The 24,588-nt window shown below is 56.5% G+C and overlaps 1 protein-coding gene across 5 annotated transcripts; it reads left to right on the top strand.

Moving 5' to 3' along the window:
- SLC29A1 (solute carrier family 29 member 1 (Augustine blood group)) lies at positions 1–22,391 on the top strand. Of its 5 annotated transcripts, none has more exons than XM_082048062.1 (13): positions 1–69; positions 16,142–16,224; positions 16,652–16,733; positions 17,003–17,148; positions 17,378–17,517; positions 17,726–17,860; positions 18,035–18,132; positions 18,490–18,580; positions 18,705–18,796; positions 18,921–19,029; positions 19,283–19,368; positions 21,098–21,297; positions 21,399–22,391. In XM_082048062.1, the coding sequence occupies exons 2-13, from the start codon at positions 16,196–16,198 to the stop codon at positions 21,508–21,510; spliced, it is 1,320 nt and encodes a 439-aa protein (XP_081904188.1). In that variant the 5' UTR covers positions 1–69; positions 16,142–16,195; the 3' UTR covers positions 21,511–22,391. The 5 variants fall into 5 exon arrangements, with proteins under 5 accessions (XP_081904188.1, XP_081904187.1, XP_081904189.1 ...); XM_082048061.1 differs by lacking the exon at positions 1–69 and adding an exon at positions 174–338; XM_082048063.1 differs by lacking the exon at positions 1–69 and adding an exon at positions 9,694–9,827.
- The last annotated feature ends 2,197 nt before the right edge of the window (positions 22,392–24,588 follow it).

Raw genomic sequence — 24,588 nt, 5'->3', positions numbered from 1 at the left:
GCGGGCAAAGCCAGGGGGAGGCCCGGGACCAGCGAGCGGCGGGGAGCGGCGTGGAGGAGCCCAGCGCAGGTGGGTTCACCCGTGGGGTTGGGTAGCGCACGGGGACGCGGCGCCTCTTGCTCGTTTTCCCCCCGTGGGGTTGAGGGTCGAGAGGTGGGTGGGGGGAAGGCAAATCCCGCTGTCCCCCCCCGCCGCAACGCAGGGACCGCGTGGTGCTGAAGGCGGCAAAAACAGGAGGAGGAGTTTGCAAAGCGGACAGGGAGGAGGTGGTTTCCCCTCCGCGCTGGGGACAGAAGGCGCCAGAGCCAGCAAGGAGCGGGGGCCGCCTGTATTTTAAGGTACTGACTCAAAGTCGCTGAGCTTGCGATCTCACCCGGCTGCCGCCGGAGCTCCGAGCAGCCTTGCAAAGCTGCCGGGTGCGTGGGGAACCCACGCACCCGGCAGCTTTGCAAGGCTGCTCGGAGCTCCGGCGGGAGCCGGGGGGTCACAAACTCAGGATCCGGCACTGCGGCGTGGAGGGGAGGCGGCGTGTGGGTCGCAGCGCGGGTTGGGGGGGTTGATGCATAGATGCTGCCTTTTGGGGTGGCGGGGTGGGGGTTCTTCCTTGCTGACTCGCACAGCAACTGCGAGTCCCCTTTCCTGGTTACTGCCGGGGGAGAGCATGTGTTTTTGGGGATGCAAAGCAGAGCAGCATGTGGTTTTGGGGATGTGTAGCGCGCTGATGCTCTGATGCCTGGGATGCAGGACTTCACCGAGGGGTTTGTTCAGTGGTCCTCTGACTGTAGGGATGTGCATCTCCGCCGAGCACTGGTGTGTGTGCACGATAGCGGTGCGTGTTGCGAGGACCCGCTGGAAGGTGTGTGGACTGGGTACCACATGCTGCTGTGCAAGCAGCAGGGCAGAGTCCTCTTACCTGTCAGCAAAGCCGCTGGGGCCAGGGTTCCTCCAGGTCTTGCTCAAGAAAATGTTCTAAGTTGGCTGTGGGATGCTGTGGAAGATTTCGGTAAGCATTTCTTTCTGTTCCTGAGCTGTGTTAACAGAGAGCCTGGCCCAGGCAGCAGCACTGAGAGCTTCTGTGGAGCCCTTTTGTGCTGTCCTCCCCACCCCTGTAGTTAAATCTGAGCCTCTAATTAAATCTGAGCCTCTCACCCATGCTAGGTGCTAATACTGCCAGGCTGACACAGTCCCTGCCTGTGTTCACCAGCGTTCCCATCTGCCTTTTGGGAACGGGCCGTAAAGCTTTGGGCTGTGTGGGAAGGCAGCAGCAGCCAAGCCTTGGGGCTGTGGGATCGCAGACAAGTGAGCTTGTATCCTTGAGCCCAGTAGATTCCCCAGGGCTAGGGGCTGCAGGAGGAATTCATGCAGCTGTTAGCCACAGCTGGATGTGCATCCTGGCTGTTCTGAAGCAGGAAGCAGCCCAAAGGCCCTTCAGTTGCCTGTTGCGAGCTGACACAATTGAGGGACTTCTGTCAATGCCGACACGGGAAATCCCACTCCCCTCCTGCAGCACATCCCGGCTTGGCGGCATGGTTTCCTCTCGCCAGCCCCTGTGAGCTGCCGGACAGCCCCGGGCTCCCTTGGGCCTGCCTTCCCTACAGGATGTGGCTAGGCAGGGATGCTTTTCTCTTGGGTTCACTGGTTATCCGAGTGCAGTTCATGAGTCATTGATACAGTGTCAGTCCAGTGCCAACACCACGTGTGCCCTTCGAGCACTCCTGCTCCTGATGTTGCCTTTTGCTCCTGGAAAAGACAGGTATGCTTGCTCTTGGCTCGCCATGAAGGTCTTGACAGAGTGGGAGTGCTTTCTGTACAGCATTGAGGGCTGTAATGTAGGCCACAGAAGATGGTTTGCAGGGTGGCTGTTCCACCCCGGCTAGAGCAGACAAGAGGTGGGGGCCTACGCTGTGCCAGGTACCTGGAGCGAAGAGGCTGAAGCAGTTCACTCCAGCTTGAATGAGCAAACGTAGGGCCAGCACACAGGCCAGTGTGGCACCTCCATCCTGCGTCTGTCCCTCTTCTCTTCCCCAAGCTGCGTAATTAACTACTGGCATAATTTCCTCATCATAGCATCCCTACTCTCATTATCTTGGGCTGGGAGGTATTTACAAGCCTTGTGCTCTTTGAAGATGAGCCATGGGCTTTGTTCTTGCCCTAGCCTGACCTGTCTCCCTCATTGTTGTGGTTGGGGGGCAGCCAGGGTGCGGAGGACAAGGCACTTGTTCACCCACTCCTGTGCTGCTCTGTCCTCGCTCTGCCTGGCTCCATTCCCAGCTACCCTGGCAGAGGCAGGGCTTGGGGACCAGTCCGTTGGGCCATGGGGAGCCCAAAGCACCTGCCTGCCCTGTCCAAGTGTGAGGGCACAGGCCATTGGCTTTGGGAAGCCAGCAAGCAGCATCCACTGCTTTCTCGGGACAGTTGTTTTCGTCCAGCGTAACATCCAGGTCCTTGGCAAGTGTTAAGGAAGCAGCAACAGCCGCTCTTATCAGCAGAGTAATGTTTGCTTGTGCTGCTTGCCAGCTCGGTACTGACCCCACAGTGCAAACTCCGCTCACCTCCCTGCACCTTCCTGAGCTCCCCCAGCGCCTACCTCTGCCCTGTGACTGGTGCTGCTGGGGCTGCAGGACCGTGAGCTCTCCGAGTTGCATCTCCATAGAATCACAGAATCATTTTGGTTGGAAGAGACCCTTAAGATGGAGTCCGCCTATAACCTAAATCTAGCACTAAACCATGTCCTTAAGAGCCTCATCAAAATGTCTTTTAAACACCTCCAGGGATGGTGACTCCACCACTTCCCTGGGCAGCCTGTTCCAATTCCTGACAACCCTTTCCCTGAAGAATTTTTTCCTAATATCCAATCTAACCTTCCCTGGTGCAACTTGAGGCCATTTCCTCTTGTCCTGTCACTTTTTACTTGGGAGAAGAGACCAACACCCTCCATGCTACAGCCTCCTTTCAGGTAGCTGTAGACAGCGATAAGGTCTCCCCTCAGCCTCCTTTTCTCCAGGCTAAACAGCCCTATTTCCCTCAGCTGCTTCTCATCAGACTTGTGCTCCAGGCCCCTCACCAGCCTGGTCACCCTCCTCTGAACTCTCTCCAGAACCTCAGTTTCCTTTTTGTAGTGAGGGGCCCAAAACTGAACACAGGATTAGAGATGCAGCCTCACCAGCGCTGAGTACAGTGGCACAGTTACTTGTGTAGTCCTGTTGACCACACTATTCCTGATGCATACCAGGATGCTGTTGGTCTTTTTGGCCACCTGGGCACACTGCTGGCTCATATTCAGCCAGCTTTCAATCAACACCCCCAGATCCCTCTCTGCCAGGCAGCTTTCCAGCCACTCTTCCCCGAGCCTGTAGCTCTACCTGGGGTTGTTGTGACCCCGCGTTTGGCCTTGTTGAACCTCACCTCCACGCTAGCTCATAATTAGCTGCCAGCAAGATCAAGCACAAAGCACTATGCAGAGTGAGCTACAGGCACTTGCAGATGGGCAGGAGTCAGGGTTTTAACAGCTAGGCAGCTATTAGGATTTGATTAAGCAGTGTGATACTTTATAAGTTAACAATGATAGTGCTTCATAGGTTAACAGTGTGCAAGACATGGGATGGGGAAATAAGCGTGCAGAGTAGGGGCAGACCCTGGATAGGTTTGGTTACATCAGGATTTGTGGTCCAGAGGGACCCCACTGCCCCAGCTGAGGTTGCGGAGCAGCACTGCACCCCATCTCCTACTCCAGACCCTGCAGACCTGGCTGGGGGATCAGCTGTACATACACTCTGGGGTCCCCATGTGGGAGAGGAGCTGTGGTGCCGCGTGAGGAACATGTACGAGGGTAATTGCTCCCATGGGACAAAGGAAGCTGTTGTGTAGGGATAGCACTAGCTATTTGTAACTTCATTGCTGACGCTGGTGGTGTGAAGGACATTACTGTTGTGACATTTTGGTCCTGCTCTGCCTTGAACCAATCCCTGAGGGCAGTCTCAAAGCACTGGGTATGTGTGGCTGTCATGCACCATCCATGACACAAATCAGTGAGCCTGGCATTCTGAGTGCAGTACTGGAGGCTCTCTGTCAGCCTCTCTGTTAAGCCGTGTGTGAGCACAGCCAGGCTTGACCTCCAGGAGACCAGCTTTTTTTGAGGCCAAAGGGGAGCAGGGACCTATTGCCTGCTTGCTGGCGCACGCAGAAGTGGCCAGCAGGAAATCAGGCAGATTTCCGCAGAGCCTTCTTGCTTTCTTCCCACCACACCACTGCCAGAGCGATCTGCTCTAGTTCGTTTACTTTAGGACGTGTCTGGTGGGAAAGCAACCCGCTGTGAAATTTCCAGCTGGAAATTCATGGAGTGAATGGTCTGGGAAGCCGCAGAGGCAGGAGGCAGGCAGGGCTGGAGGTGGAGAGGAGTAAGGTTGAGAGGGGTATGGCTGAACTGGGAGCAGTGCTGGGATCGGAGGGGTGTGCAGGCAGCCTCCTGCTCTGGCCACGTACCGAGGCTGAATTATGGCAGCAGGACTGGCTGGAGACTCCCAAGCCTCTGCCATCGGCCTTGCTGTGCCCAGGGCAAGCCATCAACCTGAACGTGTACCAGAGTTCTCCTGCTGGGCAGAGGGGCATCCCACTTGGGCCACCCTGCTTGGCTTCTGCCAAGCCCATGCTGTGGCTTCAAGGGTGGTCCTCATGGACCTGCCCAGTTCATCATGCCTAGCACAGCCACCCACTGGCACCATGCAGGGACAGGGAGCCGATTGACACCTGCGGCCGAGGGCTGGAGCGCCTAGAAGAGCTCAAAGATGGTCAGGGCTTTGGGGTGGGCAGCCCCATTTGAGTCTTGCTGCAGGTTTGCTTGTGAGAAACCCTTGTGAGAGAAGCTCCCTCTTTTTAGGTTTGGGGATTACCCCTGGAGAACAGCGGGAGGAGGTGGGAGGCACTGGTGGCACAGCTGCCTTCTTGGTGCTGGCCAGTGACTCAGGGTTGAAGGAGCTGCCTGCCCTGCCTTTGACAAGCCTTGTCTTTTCCTGGCCTCAGAACCGAGATGCAGGCAATTCCATTTTTTTGCCTGGGGTATCCTTCCTTGGTGCTATGGATGAGCTCTTTGGTCGTACTTGCTCCAGATGGGATCTCTGCTCCTTTGGGGAGCCCAGTCCATCAGGGTTTGTAGGTGTTGGGCTGTGGCTGAGGCCAGTGGGGTTGGGTGGATCTCCGCACCCTCCTGATGAAAGCAGGAGCGTTATCCACGGGAGGAGGCAACACAACCAAGCTATTAAGAAACAATCCACCCTCCCCTGCAGCTTCTCCTTCCCGTCTTCACACCCACTCCTCGTGGCAATACAAGGTTAGTGTGACCGTGTGGTAAACCACATCAGAGAACTGATCTGCCAACATGTTCCTGGATGGGGCTGTTACCTCGGGGGCAGCGGGAGTGGGGTACCTGGGCAGTGGGGGGCAGGAGCTGTGCCTCACAGGGGGTCAAGGGAACTGCTGTAGGGCTCCATGCTCCCCCTGCCTGGGCTCTGCATCTGGGACTGCTCCAAAAGAGGAGCCTTTGATCAGAAACAAAACCTGACAGCAGTAAATTGCCTGGCTGTCCATAAGCAAACACAAGTCCTCTGCCACCAGCTGTCCCTCCCTTCATCCCTTGTGGTTGTACGGGGGATGCGGCATCCTAGAAAGGCATTGCTTCAGCAGGGCTCAGCCCCTGGGCTCCCTATCACCTGGCATCGCTGTGGGAGTGCATCAGCATTCCAGCGTGTTCAGGCACTTGGGCAAGCTCTGGCAGGGCACCTTTGACAGAGGTTATGGTACCCTGGGTCTCCCAGTGGGGAGTCTCAGACCTGCCCTTGTCTCTTCTGCTCCCCAAGTTAATGCAGGAGAGGCTGGGATGGTGGCTGAGCCTGCATACCAATGCTAGCCTCTCCAAAGCACCATTTCAGCATGAGCAGAACACTCGGCAGCTCTCAGGTGGGGCTCACATGCCTACCTGAGACGTCTCCAAGGATGCTTATGGTCCCGGCAGCTGTGGCACACCGGGTGGCAGCTGGTTACACAGATGTGACAGGATCTGCAGGCTGGGATTTGGAAGGGATGTGACTTGCCCTTTCCAGACTTGTGGCCTGGCTTATTATTGTTGGTCATGAGGGAGAGTCTGTTTTGCTGGGGTTTGGGCAGACGCGGGGGTGAGCTCCCCACCTCCTGTTGGTTCTCCCTGCCCTTCCTGTTTGCCATGGGTTAGCTGATGCTAGTGCTGAGAGCAGGAGGTTTGTGCTCTGACTTATTCCCTCTGAAGGAGGTGTCTGCCTTGAGCCTTGCTCTGGCTCCACGTGTGAGACCTTAGTCCTGCCAGGGTGTTTTGAGAAGCTGAGTTGCTCAGGGAGGAGGGAAAGGAGTGCCAGAGGTGATGTTTCTAGCCTGGGTGTTTACTCCAAGTCCTTTGCTTGCTCCACACCGCTGATGGCATGCTGCCACCTTGGCTTTCCATTCCTCAGTCTGCAGACGGTGTGCTGCCCACAGGGCTCTTCTGGAGCTGCTGCAGAGCAGGGATGTGGCAAGCCCAGGTCTCAGCAGGCAGCATCTTCCCCTCAGTTTAATTTAAAATCAGCTGGGAAGTGTGCAGGTGTGTGTGGCTTCTGGAGTGCCCTCAACTCCTAGGACTCTTGGGAACATCTTTGCCCTGCTGCTGGGAGCTGGCTGCAACTTTGGAAGTGAGTGGCTTTAGGCAGGGTCCGTGTTGGGGGAGCAGACCCAGCCAGGGCATCATCCCTTGTTCCTCCTTTTCCTTCTGGGGATCATGGGGCGCCCTTGGCTGGGACAAAGTGTGCATGAGGGTGACAGACATGCCGTCTCGTAGAGCAGAGCTGCCGTGCCCCTGTCCATTGTGAAATGTCTGCATTTAGCAGCTGAAGCCAGTTCAGGGTTTGTGAGATGCTACGGCTGCCCAAGCAGCGAGCGGGGTCTTGGCAGGACAGACAGCTGGCAGAGGGACCATGTGGGACCACGGTGGGTGCCAAAACCTGCTTCCCTATTCGCCATCCCCTTTCCCAGTAGGGCTGCGGATATGGCATGCCAAAAGCAGCCGTCAGCCAGGGCCCCTGTTCCTGAGCTGGCCTACAAGGAAAAGGCCACTTGGTCTGCAGGGACCCAAAATAGCCCTGGTATTTCTGTCCCGGCCACCGGGCACAGCTGACGTGCGGAGGATGGAGCTAACCTCAACCCGCCATAGGCCTGGTGGTGGCTGGCCACTGCGTGTCCGTCCCAGCTTCTGCCAGGGGACTGCTGGTCAGCCCCTCCAAATTTTGGGAGCTGGGGAGATGGTGATGCTGTGGGAAGATGTGTTGTTCTGGCTCTTTTTTAATTCCTCCACCCCCCTACTAAATTGGAAGCAGCTGTGCAGCCTGGACCAGCCTCCAAAAAACTGCCGAGTGATGGCAAAACGAGATCTGTCCTTGTGCCAGTCCCCCAGCAGGGCTGACAGCCTGCTGCGGCCCCTCCGCCGAGTCCTCTGGGTGCAGGGGCAAGGCTTGCTCCATCCAGCCCCGGGGAAGCTCTCCCGCTTGCTTGGAGGGGTCGGGGACAGTGCAGCCCAGGTGCATGTGGTTCAGCAGCTCCTGCTGGTTGTGGGCAGCTCTTGCCAGCGGAGGGTCCTGCCTGCTGCCAGCTCTGTGCAGTCGCATACGGGAAGGAGCCAGAGCTGGAAGGACAGAGCCTCTCTCTCGGGAGGTGAACATGCCCCAGGGTGTGGGAGGCAGGGGGCTGCTGTGGGCAGGTGCTGTTGCTGCTGGTTGACTGCCAGCTTTCCCTGCAGCCCTGTTCTGGGGATGAGCAAGGGACCCCTTGGCTCAAACTCTCCTGGGGGGGAGGAAGAGGCCCTGTAAAGTGCAAAGTGGCATTTGGAGTAGGGGAGCATGTCTGGGGTTAAGCTGAGCTCTCCCAGCCTCCTCCCCCTGGGGTTCCATGCATAGTTTGGGGAAGGATTTAGAGGGGCTTTTGAGATTTCTAATGATTTCACAGCCCACCCCCTTGCCTTGCCCCTTTTCATAGAGTTGTTTTGAGAATCTCCCAGCTGCAACATAAGCTGTTCCCATCCTTTTCCCGCAGCACCTCATCACAAATTACTCCGTTCTCAGCTCCCTTGTGTCATTCCTGGCTTGACTCCTTCACAGGTCTGCCAGCTCTAAGCTCAGTCCTGGGGCCAGGAACATGAAGCAATGGAAGAAGAATCCTCTCCACTCTGCATCCCAGCACCCTCGGGGCCACCAGTGGGCAGGTGGCCTCCTGTAGTCCTGCTCTTCACCTCTGGTACTGCTCCCTGAGCAGTCACCTCAGGGACTGGTAGTCACCTCACATGTTGCTGGTAGATATGTCAGGGTATGGAGAAGCTCATCTTGCCCCTCTCTTTCATTCCCTGTCCATGGGACTCTCCCAGCCTGGCCTGCTGGGGTTTCTTTATTCTGCATTCATTGAGTTCTTATCTTCAGACTTGTCTGGTCATGGGCTGTTTCGGTCTCACCCTGTCTTGCTGTGTGCTTCCTCTTTACGGGTCTCGCCTCCGCTCCTTTCAGCTGCAGACATTAGGGGAAATGGGGACACAGTCCCGTAGGCTCAGCCCATCCCTCTGACCTGCTATTGCTGCTACCCAAGGTGTGGCCGGCCCAGATACCATCTGTACAAATGGTGATTCCTCTTGAGCAAGCCCAAGCGTGACTGGGGGGAAGCTACTAAAGCAGAAAAGATCCATCTGGCAGCTGTGCCTCAGGGGGTCTTGCCTAAGCACTGCCCCAGCCCCCAGAGAGTACCACTCTTCCACCCCAGTGGGTGGAAGTGAGGAGTGTGTCTCCTGCCTGCGGGAGAGCCAGGCTGTGGGCAGGCAGGTACCAGAACTGTGCTGTGTGCTGTGGCGTGGTTGGGCTGGCCTCTGCCCCTCATGCATGGCTGTCCTGCTTTGTGATGGCCTGTGCCACCAGCGCACCAAGCCCCAAGCTCCTCCATGTGAGGAGGATCCACTCCCGGAGGTGCTTCGGGCCACTCCTTGTGCTTCTAGCTGATTCTTACATTAATGGTGTCCGGTTGTTCTCCCCAGGGGTCCTGTAGGGTTTTCTCCATTGGTAAGCGGAAACGTGGCTTCCTCCCATTGTGCCTCTTCCCACCGCAGACCGCGGTCCGACCCCAGGGGAGCACCCCTTCCTGCAGCACCCCCTTCCTGCAGCACTCCCCTCCTGCACTCCCCTTCCCTGCAGCCCTGGGGCAGAGCCGGGCAGCACCTCCGGTGGGAGACCACACCAGCACCCCTGGGGGATTGGACCAGCCCTGAGGACATGGGCTTTGTGGGGGCTGCCAGCTGCAGAGGATGCCAGCTGAGGGTGAAGGTCTGGGACAGAGCATCCCTGGGCTCTTCCTGAGCACATAGCAGTCCCATGGGAAGCCATGGCCAGGTGGTGTGAGCCTTTGTGCCTGTCTGTATTGGGTCATGCCCCCTCCCTTTCCCACCTCCAGACAGTCCCTGGAGGTGCTGAGACCTGCCTGGAGGCACATCCAGGTCCTGGAGGTGGTTTTTGCTCTTCTTGGAAGAGCCCATACGAATCTCCATCTCTGCGAACAGGCTCCTGAGAGCAGCTTATCTCTCACCCTCTGACGCCTCCTCTGAAATGACGTCCCCAACTTGGCTCCTACCCCCCCGAGTGCTGTATCTCCTCTCACAGCCCCAAACTGCTGGCCTTGGAGCAGGCGACTGTTCCAATATTTGCGGGGCTTTTCCTGCCCCTCCCAAGGCTGCGCCATCCCCATAGTCCCGTGGCCTGAAGTGACCAGGAGCGAAGGTCTGGGACTAGCGTGCCCTTCTGGTAAGCTTCTTCTATGAAGTTAATATGTCCCTCTGCCATGGACAATGACCCACCTGGGGGTGACAGCCTTTGATGGGACACGGAGCATCTCTGCTCCAGGGGGATTGTGTGGATGCCTGGAGGGGTTTTCTCTGGCCAGGAACCAGGCATGCCTGGGCTTGGGTACTCACAACATGCTGGGGAGAGAGGGGTGTGTGTTCCTCATGGGGCTGCCATTGCTGGGGCCCTCTCGTTGGTATTTTGCCGGTCATACATCAGGGCTGGAAACCCACTCAGCAGCCCTGGTGGGGAGGTGGATGCCCACAGCCTTGTGGGACTCGGTGCAGGATGCAAGAGTCCCAACTGCATTGCCTAGGGGATTTTTGTGGCTGGCTCTGCCTCATCACTGCCTGCTCCCCTCTCCCTGGTGGGAAGCCCTTCAAGGACAGCACTTGAGTCCTGTCAGGCCCTTGGGTAATTTGCCTCCCAGCTGGGTTTCTTTACCTGCTGGGGGCAAGGTCCCCCAGGGAGCCTCTCGAGGCTCCTTGAACTCTCCAGATAAGGGACTTAGCAGCTGGCTGGTGTGCGCACTTCAAAACACACGGTGGGGCTGAATGCTCCCCCCCGCCTCCCCGCTGGGCCTCCTTGCCGCAACCCGGCAACCGAGATAACAGCCAGTGGTGGGTGCTGGGAGTGAAGTGGCCTCTGTGGCTTCTGCTCTATGGGGAGTTTGCATGGTGACTGCGAGTGTCACCAACCTGAAGGCAGAGAGGGTCTAGAGCTGCCTCTCCTTTTGCCAGGGGAGGAATTAAGGGAGCAAGGTGAAGCAGGTCAGAAATGGTGCCTGGGGCTGGGACACTTCCCAGGGAGGTGCTGAGGAGGCATAGCTGCTGCTTGCGGTGCAGAAACCTCTGTGGGGTGAGGATGCTGCTCAGGCTGCCTTGCAGGAGGTTTTTTCTGCCTGCCCAGCCCTGTCAATGCAGAGGGGTTTGTCTGCACACAGTGAGGCGAGGGGGGAGGCAGAAATGCCCCCATGCCACTGCCTCACTGAGCTCCCTCCTCAGGATGCAGGCACAAGCAGCACCGGGGGAGCGGGTGGTGCAGCAAGCCTGTTTGCAGAGAGGCGGGCTTCGGAAAGGAGAAGAACAAGAATAATAGGAAGTGCTACCAGCTCTATGATGGATACTGCTTGCAAAGCACATCAGGAGCAGGAAGCCTGACATAGTCTGTTGGAAGGATGGGGGATCGAAGGAAAAGAGACCATAGAAGAAAAGCCAGATTGAAGCTTTTGCCTCTCTGTCTGCTCCAGAAGAGCCTGACAGAACCTTCTTTTGAGGGGCTCCTCAGAGCATCTGTAGAGGAAAGGTTAGAAAGCAAAGCTAAACAGCAAGAAGTCACTAGGGCAAGGCGATGTCCACCAAAAGGAAAGGGAGGGTGAACTGGCTGGCTGTTGCATGTGGCCTCTAGTCATTCATTCACAACTTCCCTGGCCCCCAGGGACTGGGTGGGGGGAGAGATGTGATGTGGGTTTCTAAGAAGGGCTGGAGGGAACTTCAGGGAAAAACTGACGGGTGAATCTGCTGTGGCGCCCACATGCCTGCGCAGAGATGGGGTCCTGCCGAGGGGCCCCCAAGCTGGGGCAGTGCTTTTAGGGACTCTGGGCTTGTGGTGCCCACACCGCTTCCCAAAAAAAAACTTTCAACCAGGGCTTTCAGCCCAGTTTTTAAGGGAACTGGCTGGTCAAGGGGAAGGTCCTTGCATGGCTCCGTAATCAGTACCAAAACAGGAAGGAGGGTGTAGGAGTCAGCGGTCAGTTTTTGCAGTGGAGATTGCTGTGCTGGGTCTCATGTTTTTTCAATGTGTGTGTGAGCGACCTGGAAAAGGGAATGAGCAATGAGATGTCAGCTTGCTGAGGCGATTGGATTACTCAGGTTCGTGGGGACAAGTGCCAGCTGGGAAGAGTACAGAAGACCATTACAACACCAGCCAGTAGGCAGATGAAATTCAGTTTAGATGAATATCAAGCGATAGACGAGGGTGGGGGGCAAAAGCCCCTAATCCACAAACAAGATTACACACTGAGCTGGCCACTCACAGCAAGGCCTGGGGCTATTTCAGATAGCTTGACGTCCATAAAAACACATTGAATTATCTTTCTGAGTGACAAAGCAGAAACAAAGCAGGAAAGCTTTGTGCAGCTCTTCAAATTGGCATCTCACGCCCTTGCAGGCACTGTGTGCCCACAGTCCCAGTGTTTCTGGAAGGGTTGAGGGGAGCCAGGGAAGGCTGGGAGGAAAGAAAGCAACAAGGAGGACTGAACACGTGGAGCTGTGCCTGGATGACTAACTGAGCTAGAATTTATCTGTTTGGAAAACGTGCTGCAGGGTGGATATGATCCAGGCCTCTAAAGCTGAGGCTGGCATGGAGAAGCCAGTCCAATGTTCATCTACCTTTTGATGGCAAGGGCAAGCGAGCCCCAGCTGAGGCCTCTCTCAGAGGCTCCCGAGTTTGAGGGGGAAACAGGGATTTCACAGAAGCAAAACCCACTGTGGGCTACAAAACATACGAACAGCATATCCCTGTGGCTGGGGGAGCAGTTGGGGAGTTAGTCTCTGCCTGTGCCACTTTTACCCTTTCTTGGCATCTGCTTTTGCCCTCTGAGGGAGGCGAGCTTTTGAGCCAGACTGGCCTCTGATTTGACCCAAGCTACCTGGCCTTATTTTGGGAGGGCTTGTGTTTGTCCCAGCACTGGGGTGATAGTGTAAGATCACGCGCACACTCATACGTCTTGTGAAATACAAGCACGTGTTCTCGCAGCTGTTGGCTGAAGGCGGTGGCAGGAAGGACGCAGCCCCGGAGGCTGGTTCTGCGGACCCTGGTGTGAGGTAGGAGAACCCAGGAGTGACGTGGTTAGAATTCAGGCATGCACATGAAATCTTATGAAACGGGTGGTCTGGAAGTGTTTCCCATCCTCCAGCTGAGTCACAGCCACCAGGGCTTCACATGACTTGCACACCTATACCGGGCTCGTTCCTTGCCCATGGGTAAACCTTGATGTGCCCCCAGATCAGCCTTCCTGCTGGGAGGGCTCTGGTGTCACCCAGGAGGGGCGAGCGGATGTAGGGGATGGGGTGAAGCCTGGGGAGGCATCTGGCTCTGCCCGGTCTTGGCCGCGCTCAGAGGAAGTGCTGACCTTATCCCTGCAAAGTGATCCCCTGCAAGCAGGGGCAGGAGGACATGGGGTGCTCATCCTTGAGTGTGATGACAGCCCCTCATCTAGGGACTGCAAGGACGGCGCTGTGCTTGGTGTGGCGTGAAGAGCTTTTCTTTAAAGAGCTGGTGTTTCTGGGTATAAACCCATAGCGTGCCTGCCCATCACCATGAAATTGCTCTTGAGCAGAAAGCCACGTGTGTGCTGTGCTCACCTTTGGTGAAGGCAGCAGAAGCAGCAGAAAATGTGATGTGTGGGATGGGAAATGTGGGGAAATCTCCGAAGCCTGGTGACGAAGAGCGATCTACAGGTGTGGCTGTCCTGCAGTGCAAGCTTTGCTGCGCAGGTTAGACGGTTTTGGTGACAGCTGGCACTTCTGTGTGACCCAATACCGCAGGTGTCACTTAGCGTCTGTCAAGGCCTTTGTACAGTGTGAATGGGCAATTAAAATTGTGCTTGTTCTTGTTTGTACCTGCTTAGAGGTGCTATCCTGTGGTTTGTTAAGCCTGCTCCTTGTTACCTTGCTCCTCTTGCTTACACATCACTTCTGAGGGGATGAGACACAGCTCTATGCCCAGGAATAAAATGGATGTCCTTATACCAAGGTCCTGCATTGCTCCTGCTTTTCCCTATCCCCCGGGCTGTGCAGCTACCAAGCTGGTGGCCAGGCTAAACATCAGGAGATGCCTCAAGAGGTGGTTAGAGCTGTGCTGTGCCAGCCAGGTGGCTGGAGGGTGGCATCGGTCCCCTGGTCCCTTATGGTAGAGCTGCTCTTGTGGAGCAGGAGCAGGGTTGCCACCAGGGTTGCTGGTGTTTGTTCGTGTGACCTTTTCTGTTTGTTGTAGGGTTGTTTGTAGGAGCTGGCAGCTGGGCACATTTCCTGCTGTAATGAGTGCTGACCCGTGCGCCCCTTGGCAGGCGCTGGCTCTTTGTGGAAAAAATTAGGAGGTACTTAGCGAAGTGAGACAGAAAACAAACAGAATAGGCAGGAGGCTGTGCTGGGCAGCCAGGCAGTGCCAAGGAAGTCGGGTTCCTGACGCAGGGATGTGGGTGCTCTCCAGACGGAAGCAGGAGGTGCCGGGAAGCAGCGTGGCAGAGCAGCACGGAGCACCCTGCCCTGCTGTCCCCCGAACCTCCCTGCCACGCCTGGCTCCTGCCACCTCCTCCACAACACCCTTGCCTTCTTGCCTTTCCTGGGCACCGCGGACGGGCGCCTGGGCAGCGGGACCTGGGCTGTGTGCCAGATGTGGTACCCGACACCTCTTCTCCTCCTCTGTGGATGCCGCTAGACCCACATGGCCCCAGCCCCCGTGACTGGAGCTGGGGCCTGACACTGACCCCCAAGAGCAGGGGGGTGTGGAAGGGGGTGGACTGTGCTGCCTTCAAATACACTGAACTCGGGCCTTGCCCTGGTTCCATCGTTGCCAGGTATGTCTGTGGGTCAGTCCCTGCCCCAGTTTCTTGGGACACTGATGTGAGCTCATGGAGGTCAGGGAGGGTGGCCAGGGGATTGGCTGGGCAAGGGGCAGCATGTTGAGGGCTTGCTGGGGACCTGCAAGGGGAGCTGGGCTTCTCCTGCCTGTTTGAGAGAGAGATCTGTTTGCCTGGGGACAAGCAGTGGCCCCGGCAGGGTTTCTGTGTGCAAGGGGGTGGCAGTCGTGCTCTCAGATCCCTCTGCTAATCCCAGGTCGGGGCTCGGGGCGTCCCCTGCCCACTGAGGCACTGGCAGGCTGCCAGGAGGCGATTTTGGGATGTTTTCTCTGGAAGCTCGGGTGGCTCACAAGGGCAAAGCAGGATCTGTCATACACTGTACTGCCTGCATGGTAAGGCAGGGGAGAAATGCTGCAGCCGGCTCTGGCATCATGGGATGGCACCTGCTGGTTTTGTGGGGCTCTCAGTCCCATGCAGACCTACCTGTCAGCCTGCTCTGGCTTTTCCAAGCAGCCAGATTTCCAAATTTCCAAATCCTTCTCCGCATCCTGCTGGCTGTGTTTTGGCTCTGTCATAGCTGTAGGCTCCCCAGCCTGCAGGACTGCAGCAGAGGAGGTGGCGAGCTGTGCCCAGAACCACGCAGGGACCTGCGACAAGGCACACGGGTTCTGCTGCCTTTAATGCGTGTCGGGGCTGGCAGGGACTACAGATCCCAGCATGCTGCTGCCGGCTTGCCTCCTCCTACGCCATACCTGGCAGGGCGCAGGCAGGGATGCTGTAACCGGAGCATTGCCGACAGCCAAGGGGCATGCCCCACAGGGGCTGGGGGCTCAGTGCCGGGAGCCCCGCTGCAGATGAAGCCCTGGGAGAGGTGCTGGAGCACCCCATGCTGCGCCGACCGGACTGGAAAAGGACAAGGCAGGCCTGCAGCTTCTCTGGAGCGGCTAATCCTGCAGAAGAGGGGGGGGAGCGGGGAGGGAAGGTCTCTTCTTGAGGGTCCTGGGGCTGTATCTGTGGGGCTGTCTGAAGGGAAAGTAATGCCAGGGAGATGGCAGGGACCGGGCAGGTGGTGATGGGGGAGAAGGAGCGGTAGGCACCAGGGAGGGGACAGCAGTGCCGGGGACACCCTTGGCTTTCCAAGGTGACCCAGGAAAGGGCTGCGAGAGGCCCAGGGAAGCCGGATTCAGAAATAGGGGGTTTTTAGTGGTGGTTCTGGTGAGAGAGGCTGCTGGATTAAATGTGTCTTTTGTGCTGCCATGCCCCAGGCATTGGAGGGAGGTGGGGAGGGCAGGGGGGCAGACACAGCCCGCTGCGCGTATGCTTCACTCACAGCCTGAGGATTGGGGGCACAGAGAGCTGCAGGCTCACAAATCCTTTAAGAGCCTGCTGTGGAGCAGCTGGGCAGCTGGCGCCGAGCAGCCTGGGCATCTCAGGAAAGTGATTTTCCCTTCAGAGGGAAGGCTTGCTGTCCCCAGCCAGAGGCATATGGCCATGTGTCACAGACCCTCAGCTGAAGGGCTCCGAGCCACAGGTTTCCAAAGCTAGCGGGGCTGTCCTCTCCTCATTTGCTATCTCTGTTTGGCTCCCGGTACTGCAGAGCCCGTACCCCGCAGCACAGCTGTGGGGTTAAAACCAGCACTGCCCCTGCCTGGCCTGTGTCACTCACTCTGCCATAAAATCCTCTGCTTTCCAGACGGAGAGCAGCCACAAGACTTGCTGGGAGTGGTGCTGACCTTTGCCGCACAAGATGACAGCAAGAGACGGGCCCCAAGACAGGTAATGTGGGGCTCCGGGCTGGGTGTTGGGGCACATCCAGGACACCAGGAGGTCAGGGATGACAGGGGGGACCCATCATCCGGGGAACCCCCTCTCCTGAATGTTCACTGGGCTACCAAACTGTGCCTTCCACAAGATGCTCTCTCTGTCAAGTTTTCCATAGCAAACAGGCTGTAAACAGTGAACTTCTGGGTGCCACGTGCTGAGGAGCAGCTGGCCTCCCCGACCAGGGGAGGGTCTCCCATGGCACCTCTGCAGTGCCACGGTCTCCTCCGGCAGCCCAGGCTAGCTGGGGCTGTGGGGCAGGGATAGGCCAATACATTTCATCTTTCTCCTGGTGCCTCTGGCTGTGGTGTTGGGGACAGTCAGAAGCGATGCCTGTGCCCCGCCCAGTGTCCCGCTCCAAACCTCTCCGTCACCTCCACAGGTACAAGGCTGTCTGGCTGATCTTCTTCATCCTTGGCCTAGGAACGCTGCTGCCATGGAATTTCTTCATGACCGCCAGGGAGGTAAGGCCTTCCCTCCTGCTGCTGCCCATGACACTAGTCGTCCCTTGTCACGTCTAGGGACCACGGTGTAGGTGTGTCAGCATGCCACAGTGTAGAGTCCATGCGTTTGCATGCAGGAGAGACAGAAACGTGGGTGACCTTGATGGGATGAGTGGTGCTGAGGTGGCAGGAGGTCTGGGCGTGAGGCTGGAATGGGGAGAAAGGTGGCCTGAGTGTGCTGGAGGGTGGCCTCGCAGCACCTTGGCCCCACTGGGTTCCTTCTCTCGCAGTATTTCATCAGCCGCCTCGGGAACCAGACCAGTGAGGCTGCCTTTTCCCCCAACTACCTGCAGTCCATGTTTGACAACTTCATGACTCTCTGCGCCATGGTGCCCCTCCTCATCTTCACCTGTCTCAACTCCTTCATCCACCAGCGGTGAGCGTTGCCTTGTTCTTGCCCCTACCAGTCCCCATAGGGCTGCCCAACCACGGCTCATCCTCCTACCCCAGCACTGAGTCAAGCCGCAGCCCATTCAGTCCAGTGAAAGGCAAAACACCAGCCTCCTGTGCTGGCGTTTGACTGGAATTCCCATGGGAGAGCTTGGTCCCAGCCTCACAGGCTTTCTTGGGGGGTGGGTTTTGCTCACTGAGACCCTCTCTTACAGGATTCCCCAGCAGGTCCGCATCTTGGGCAGCCTGGTGGCTATTGGACTGTTGTTTTTAATCACCGCGATCATGGTGAAGGTTGCCATGGAGCCTCTTCCCTTCTTCATCTTTACTATGATCAGCATCGTCTTCATCAACTGTGAGTGAGGCAGCAGGGAGAAGGAAAGGGGCACAGCCTCATGGCTAGTGCTGGTCTCTCTGAGAGAAAAGCATGGCCCTTGATGCTGGAGAGCCAAGGAGGAGGGAGACCTGCCCTGCCTCACAGGGTAGGGGCCTTGGCTCCCTGCAGACATGCAGTCCATCCCTGCCTTTGGTTTCTAATTTCTGCTCATCTTTCCCCTTTGCAGCCTTCGGCGCCATCCTCCAGAGCAGCCTCTTTGGGCTGGCAGGGCTCCTGCCTGCCAGCTACACAGCTCCCATCATGAGTGGTCAGGGCTTGGCGGGCACCTTTGCTGCTTTGGCGATGATCTTCAGTATTGCCAGTGAGTAATCCCTGCCCTGCAGGTGACAGAGCCTTCCCAGAGCACTGCTGTCAACAGGATCTGCTGGGCTCATGCTACAGGATTGGGTGGGAGATAGCAGCAGGGCCCCGCTCCTGTCAGCCCTCATCATCTTCTTCCTTTTTGCCCCCTTCTCCTCCCTTCCTGTGCTCCCAGTTGGCGCCCAGCAAGCCAGGACCTTCATCGGTTACTTCACCACAGCCTGTGTGGCAATTGTGCTGGCAATCTTCTCCTACATTCTTCTGCCTCGCATGGTGAGACTTTTGTCATCCTGGTGGGGATGGCGTGGGGACCTGGGACCTTTTGCACATCACAGCACAAGGACCATGGCCCACTGACACCCCAGCCTTGGCTCCTACCAGCCTCCACCTCCTGGGTCAAGGCAAGCCCTCCCCTGCCCCAAAGGAGCTCTCTAGGATAGTTCCCACCTCAGATACCCCAGTATCCTTGTGCTACTGTGGAAATGAGCCCCTGGGTGAGCAGGGAAGCATAAGTATCGGACATAAGTGGAAGGAATAGTTTGCCCATGTTGCCCATATCTGGCATTACCACCCGGCCCCTGGCAGCCTTCTTTCTTCACGGATGAGTTCCCTGTGGCTGTCTCTCTGCAGGATTTCTTCCGATACTACTCCATGAAGGACAAGACAGAGTACCGTGTGTACAATGCAGAGCTGGAGACCAAGAGAGACCTGATTAAGAAAGGTAAGGGGCTGAGAGGAGGAAGAGGAAGGAAAGAGAGGAAGAGCTGAGAAGAATGAGACAGAGGACTAAATTAGATCTCGGCTTTCTGGGGTCTGCTATGCCCTGCTTGTGTCTCTCCCTGCAGATGAGCCCAACGGCATGGAGCAGAATAACTCAAAGATCATCCCTATCCACAACCCTGACGAGAAGCCTTCAGTCATTGCCATTTTTAAAAAGGTCTGTGAGTTGCCCCTCGTACAGGGGATGGGCACAGGTGTAGGAGGGCAGGGGGAGAGGAGACCAGCCCTGCACTGGTCTCTTGCCCTGTGTTTGGTACCAGCCTCCTCTTTCATCTGCCTAGCTCTGGGTCATGGCTGCATCTGTCTGCTTCGTCTTCACTGTCACCATCGGCGTCTTTCCTTCCATCACAGCTAAGGTGTCCACTGTCCTCGGAGAGGGAAACAGATGGGGTAAGTGTGGCTAGGGATGGGGTGGGGTAGGAGGAAACATGCAACAAGGTAAATGGGAGGAAACAAAGTGAGGCTTGAAGTAGTTGGGGTGCTTGAGGGGAAGAGGAGACCATTGTGCATGATGGTTTTTTATGTGGGCACCAGCCTGACTGAGAGAGCATTCCAGTCCTTAGTGGGAAACCAGGGGGACTCAGACCTGAAGGAGTGCCTGGGGCATGCTGGGCTCATCAATGACCTTCTCCCCCTTCTGCAGATTCCTACTTCATCCCTGTCTCCTGCTTCCTGCTCTTTAATGTCTTTGACTGGACAGGACGGAGTCTCACTGCTCTCTTCACATGGGTAAGTGTGGAGAAGGGAGCAAATGCCCAGGCACTCCTCATCCCCAGGCCCCTCAGCCATGGCTGTCACTGGGGCTGGAAGGAGAAAAGAGGTGCAGAGCTGACTCCCACCCTGGCTTTAAGTCCTAAGCAGAGATTTATGGGTCAGAGCCAAGAACCACAGTGTTGTCCTGTCCTCCTCCCACCCTTCTTTCAGCATGGCATGGATGAAGCTGCCTCCTCCATTTCAGCCTCTTTGTAAACAAACCTTCACTCCAGCTATGCAAACAGCCAAGCAGGAGCGTGGCAAGGAAAGAGGGTGAAAGACAGGGCAGCCCAAAATAAAACCTCGCCTCCACACAGGACACAGCTGCTTTAAAGAGCCTTGTCCTGGGAGCAGGGCAGAGCCATGCCACATGGGTCACAGAGCTGTCCCCTGCCGTGTCCCCTTGCTCTCATCTCCTCCGCTTGGCTCAGAGCTGCTGGGGCTGAGTGCTTTGAGCTGTGATAGGGGTGGGTGAGGAAAGGGGCTGTCCCATCTGTCTCTCTTCCTGCCCCTTCACCCATCCCCCCAAGTGCTGTTTCCCTCTGTTTGTTGAGGCTGTTTGTTTAGAGAAGCTCTTCAGCACCATATGCTGTAATGTCCGTCTGGCCTGGCTTCCCTGCAGCCTGGAGCTGCTTCTCCCCCGGCCATCACTGCTGGCTGCCCTCGGCCTTGGCCATGAGCCGCATTGCCTAGTGTCCAGGCCGCAGCCTCCGTGGTGGGATGACCCAGCAGGAGACGTTTCCAAAACAAGGCTGTGTGGAAAGTCTGACTACATGTGGTTTGGGCTTAATTTCCCTGGTTGGGGCCCCGCTCGCTCCTCTTCTCCTCCTCAGGCAGGAGAGGCTGCTGCTCTTGCCTGTTTGCCCACAGACATAGCAGCTGTCCTAACCTCAGCTTCCCCCCGTTCTCATGAAGTGTCCCATGGCTCCACCAGCCCACGCAGCTCCCAAGGCAGCTGTGGGTCTGTCCTGACCCCAGACCAGTGAGCCCTGTCATCTGCAACCCTGGCACCCCATGGGGGGGACCCCAGACAGAGCCAGGCAAATCTTGTACCAGGGGCTGCCTCACTCGCAGCTGCAGAGACAGCACAGGGGGACAAGCGCCTCCATCTTTGTCCCAGCCTCCCATGTCCAGCGGGATCCAAGGAGACTATAATTCAGTCCCTGCCTTTCCCAGCACTGTCCAAAACAGCCCCAGCATAATCCGTTTCCCAGATTGCTGGATTTCGCCCTGCTTGGCTGGGAGATGGCGTAGGAAGCTGAGGCGCTAGTTAAGCTCAGTTTTCAGGCCCTGAGGTGCCAGAGGGGATTTACCTCTGCCAGACTTGTCCTGTGTGGTGGTTTGTTGATGGAGGAGATTGCGTGAGCGTGCACGAGGCTCTCCTGCCTGCCTGCCTGTTGTTTTCAGCAAGGGCTTAACAGTCACAAACCCAACTCAGTGTTTTGGCTTTAGTGCTGCTGTTTTCCAAGTCATCTGGGATAGGACTTACAGGGCAGTAGTGAGACCTAGTAGGACCTCCTTACCACAGCAAGCAGTGATGCTGAGATTTGTTGCAGTGGAAAAGGTGTCTCAGCAACTTTGCCTTCTGTGTGGCTCCTCTGCAGCCCCAACACAGCAGGGACAGCCAGTGCAGCGCCTGCTTTCATGCCACGGGATGGGGAGTGCCCAGTTCTCAGCTTCTCAATGACCTGTGTTTTTCTCCCAGCCTGGAAAGGACAGCTGCCTTCTGCCAGTGATGGTGGTCCTCCGTGTCATCTTTATCCCTCTTTTCATGCTGTGCAACGTGCAGTCCCGTAAATACCTGCCTGTCGTATTCTCTCATGACGCCTGGTACATCGTCTTCATGATCTTCTTCTCCATCTCCAATGGCTACCTGGCCAGCCTTTGCATGTGCTTTGGGCCCAAGTGAGTAAGAGCTGGGGCCAGGGGAAGGTTTGGTTACACCCCCAGGCAGGGCATAGGGCACACGTCCCCAAGGATGGGTCTGATTCCTGTTTCTCCTCTAGGAAAGTGCTTGCCCACGAAGCGGAGACAGCTGGAGCCATCATGGCCTTTTTCCTGTCGCTGGGCTTGGCCCTAGGAGCTGCCGTCTCCTTCCTGATCCGAATTCTCATCTAGCAGAGGCACCCAGGAGGTGCAGGGACACCAAGAGACGGCTCCGCATCCTCCTCTGAGGCCCTGGACACCTTGGCACCGTGGGGAGATGACACCTCACGCCTGCCCCTGCCAAATCACACTGCCATGGCAGGCATTATGCCCAGGGACGGTTCCACTCCTGCAGGGTTGGCCTGGCTCCTGCCACGCTTGGCTGTGTGATGCCTTCAGGCCTATGTGCCTTTTCCTTCCCCATGCTGTGTGTGTGTGTAAGACCACCCCAGGATCTCATAGAGGTCCAGCTGCCTCCCACGCTGCATAATTTCCCCAGCTCAAGTCCAAAAGCCAATCTCAGCCTCCTCTGTGATGGAGTTGGAGGCTGGTATCCAGTGTTATTCCCTCTCTTGCCCTTGTCCCCAAGGCACCTGGGGACTTGCTCTCCTTCCCTTCCAGGGGGACTGGAAACAGCCCACACCACTTCTGCTGGTGAGACTTACAAGTGGGGAGGAGACGCCTGGCCAGCCTTGCCATTCCTGCTCTCTGCTAGGCGCACAATCCCCTCTCCAGCAGCAATCCCAAGGACACAGAGATCCCTGTCCCACCCATATGAAGAGTCAACACTGTGGCTAGGCTGAGGGAGGAGGCCTCCACACCTCCCCTTCTCCCCCTCTCCTTGCCTTTGTTCCCTACATTTGTGTGTGTGTGTGTGATTGTACCAGTTTTCTTTCTGCCTCCTGGTTGTGTGACAGGAGGCCTCACCATGGGCTACAAAAGGAGAGAAGGCAACTCCTTTTCCCAGCCTGCTTGTGCTGCAGGGGGAGGCTTGACCTCTCCCTTGGCTTTCCCATCCCGTCTGTGTAAACGTGTCTGTACAGTTGCCGTTTTCTATAAAAAGACCAAAAGGCCTCTTTGTGTATGTGCTTGTGTCTCTCCGTCACCACAGCGGAGAGGGCTACAGAGAGGCAAGGGCTGAAGGGAGCATTTCCCAGGTGTCCCCAGGGTCTCCTGTAGCCATTATCAGCCAGTGGAGCAGTGCGTGCATCCCCTGCAAAGGCTTTTTACCAGGACCTGTTATGGCAGGACAAGGGGTAATGGTTTTAAACTAAAGGAAGGAAGATTCAGGCTACACACAAGGAAGAAATTTCCTACAGTGAGGGTGATGAAACACTGACACAGGTTGCCCAGAGAGGTGGTAGATGCCCAGTCCCTGGAGACATTCAAGGCCAGGCTGGACAGGGCTCTGAGCAACCTGATCTAGTTGAACATGCCCGTGCTCATGGCAGGGGGGTTGGACTGGATGAGCTTTGAAGGTCCCAACACAAACTATTATACGGAAGGCCCAACAGTTCTCCACTATGGGGACTTGGGCAAGATGGGAAGGAGGTGCTGCCCTCGGGGTACACCACGGAATCACAGAATGTTAGGGATTGGAAGGGACCTCGAAAGGTCATCTAGTCCAATCCCCCTGCCGGAGCAGGAACACCCAGATGAGGTTACACAGGAATGTGGCCAGGCGGGTTTTGAATGTCTCCAGAGAAGGAGCCTCCACAACCCCACTGGGCAGCCTGTTCCAGTGTTTTGTCACCCTCAGGGTGAAGACATTTCTTCTCATGTTTAAGTGGAACCTCTTGTGTTCCACTTTGTACCCACTGCCCCTTGTCCTATAATTGGTTATCACCGAGAAGAGCGTGGCTCCATCCTTGTGACACTCACCCTTTACATATTTATAAACATTAATGAAGTCACCCCTCAGTCTCCTCCAAGCTAAAGAGACCCAGTTCCCTCAGCCTTTCCTCATATGGGAAATGCTCCACTCCCTTAATCATCTTGGTTGCCCTGCACTGGACTCTCTACAGCAGTTTCCTGTCCTTCTTGAACTGAGGGGCCCAGAACTGGACACAATATTCCAGGTGTGGTCTCACCAGGGCAGAGTAGAGGGGGGAAAGAGAACCTCTCTCAACCTACTAACCACCCCCCTTCTAATACACCCACAGGCTGCCAGCACCTCTGCTAAGGAGGCAATGCACCTGTGTCAAACAGTCCACCACTGGGGCTCCCCGTGTGCAAGCGTGCCCAGGAGTGGTGCGAAGCCACACGGAACTGCTCTCCCACCTCCTTCCATGGATAATGGAGTGGACAGAGACGGGTGGGGCAGGCAAGGCTGGCAGTGAAGCGTGTCCATGAGGGAGAATGCGGTGGGAAAGCGGGCCTGTTTTAAGGTGGTGGGCAATGGAGGGAGGAGGGTCTCCCACCCTTTGTCACATCTTCTCAGCTACAGGTTTTAGTTACATTAAGCTGTGGAGGGACTCCTGGGAGCTGGTTTCAGGAGAAGCCCTGTTTCCAGGTGTTGCACAAGTGTGATGAAGAGCAGCTGAGGGAACTGGGGCTGTTTATCCTGAAGAAAAGGAGGCTAAGGGGAGACCTTATAGCTGTCTGCAACTACCTGAAAGGAGGTTGTAGCATGGAGGGTGTTGGTCTCTTCTCCCAAGCAGCAAGTGATAGAACAAGAGGAAATGGCCTCAAGTTGCACCAGGGGAGGCTTAGATTGGATATTAGGAAAAAATTCTTCAGGGAAAGGGTTGTCAGGCATTGGAACAGGCTGCCCAGGGAAGTGGTGGAGTCACCATCTCTGGAGGTGTTTAAAAGGCATTTAGACAAGCTTCTTAGGGACATAGTTTAGTGCTAGAGTTAGGTTAGGTTATGGTTGGACTCAATGATCCTGAGGGTCTCTTCCAACTGAAATGATTCTATGATTTTATGGGTTGGGCTTGTGTTATGTTATGAGGATGCCCATTTCTCTCATTGGAAGCAAAAGGACTCCTGGTAGTGGTTGCTCAAGGCTGAGCCTGGGGTCATGGCCCTGGCTTGTGTTTGTCCCTTTCTCTGCAGCTAGAGATGGAATGTGAAATAGAGATTAGTGGTGATGAGGCAGAGGAGGAGAAAGGTGAGAAGGAAGACAAAGAGGTAGCATCCAAAGATGAGGAGAAACCCAAAATCAAGGATGCGGGCTCTGAGAAGGAGGAGGTGAGAGACAAAGGCAAGAAGAAAAAGACCAAGAAAATCAAGGATAAATACATTGATCAGGAAGAGCTGAACAAGACC

The sequence above is a fragment of the Streptopelia decaocto genome (assembly GCF_964273445.1).
Source record: "Streptopelia decaocto genome assembly, chromosome: 3".
NCBI lineage: Eukaryota > Metazoa > Chordata > Aves > Columbiformes > Columbidae > Streptopelia > Streptopelia decaocto.
The sequence above is the reverse complement of the archived record's forward strand: the minus strand, read 5'-3'. Positions and strand labels throughout refer to the sequence as shown.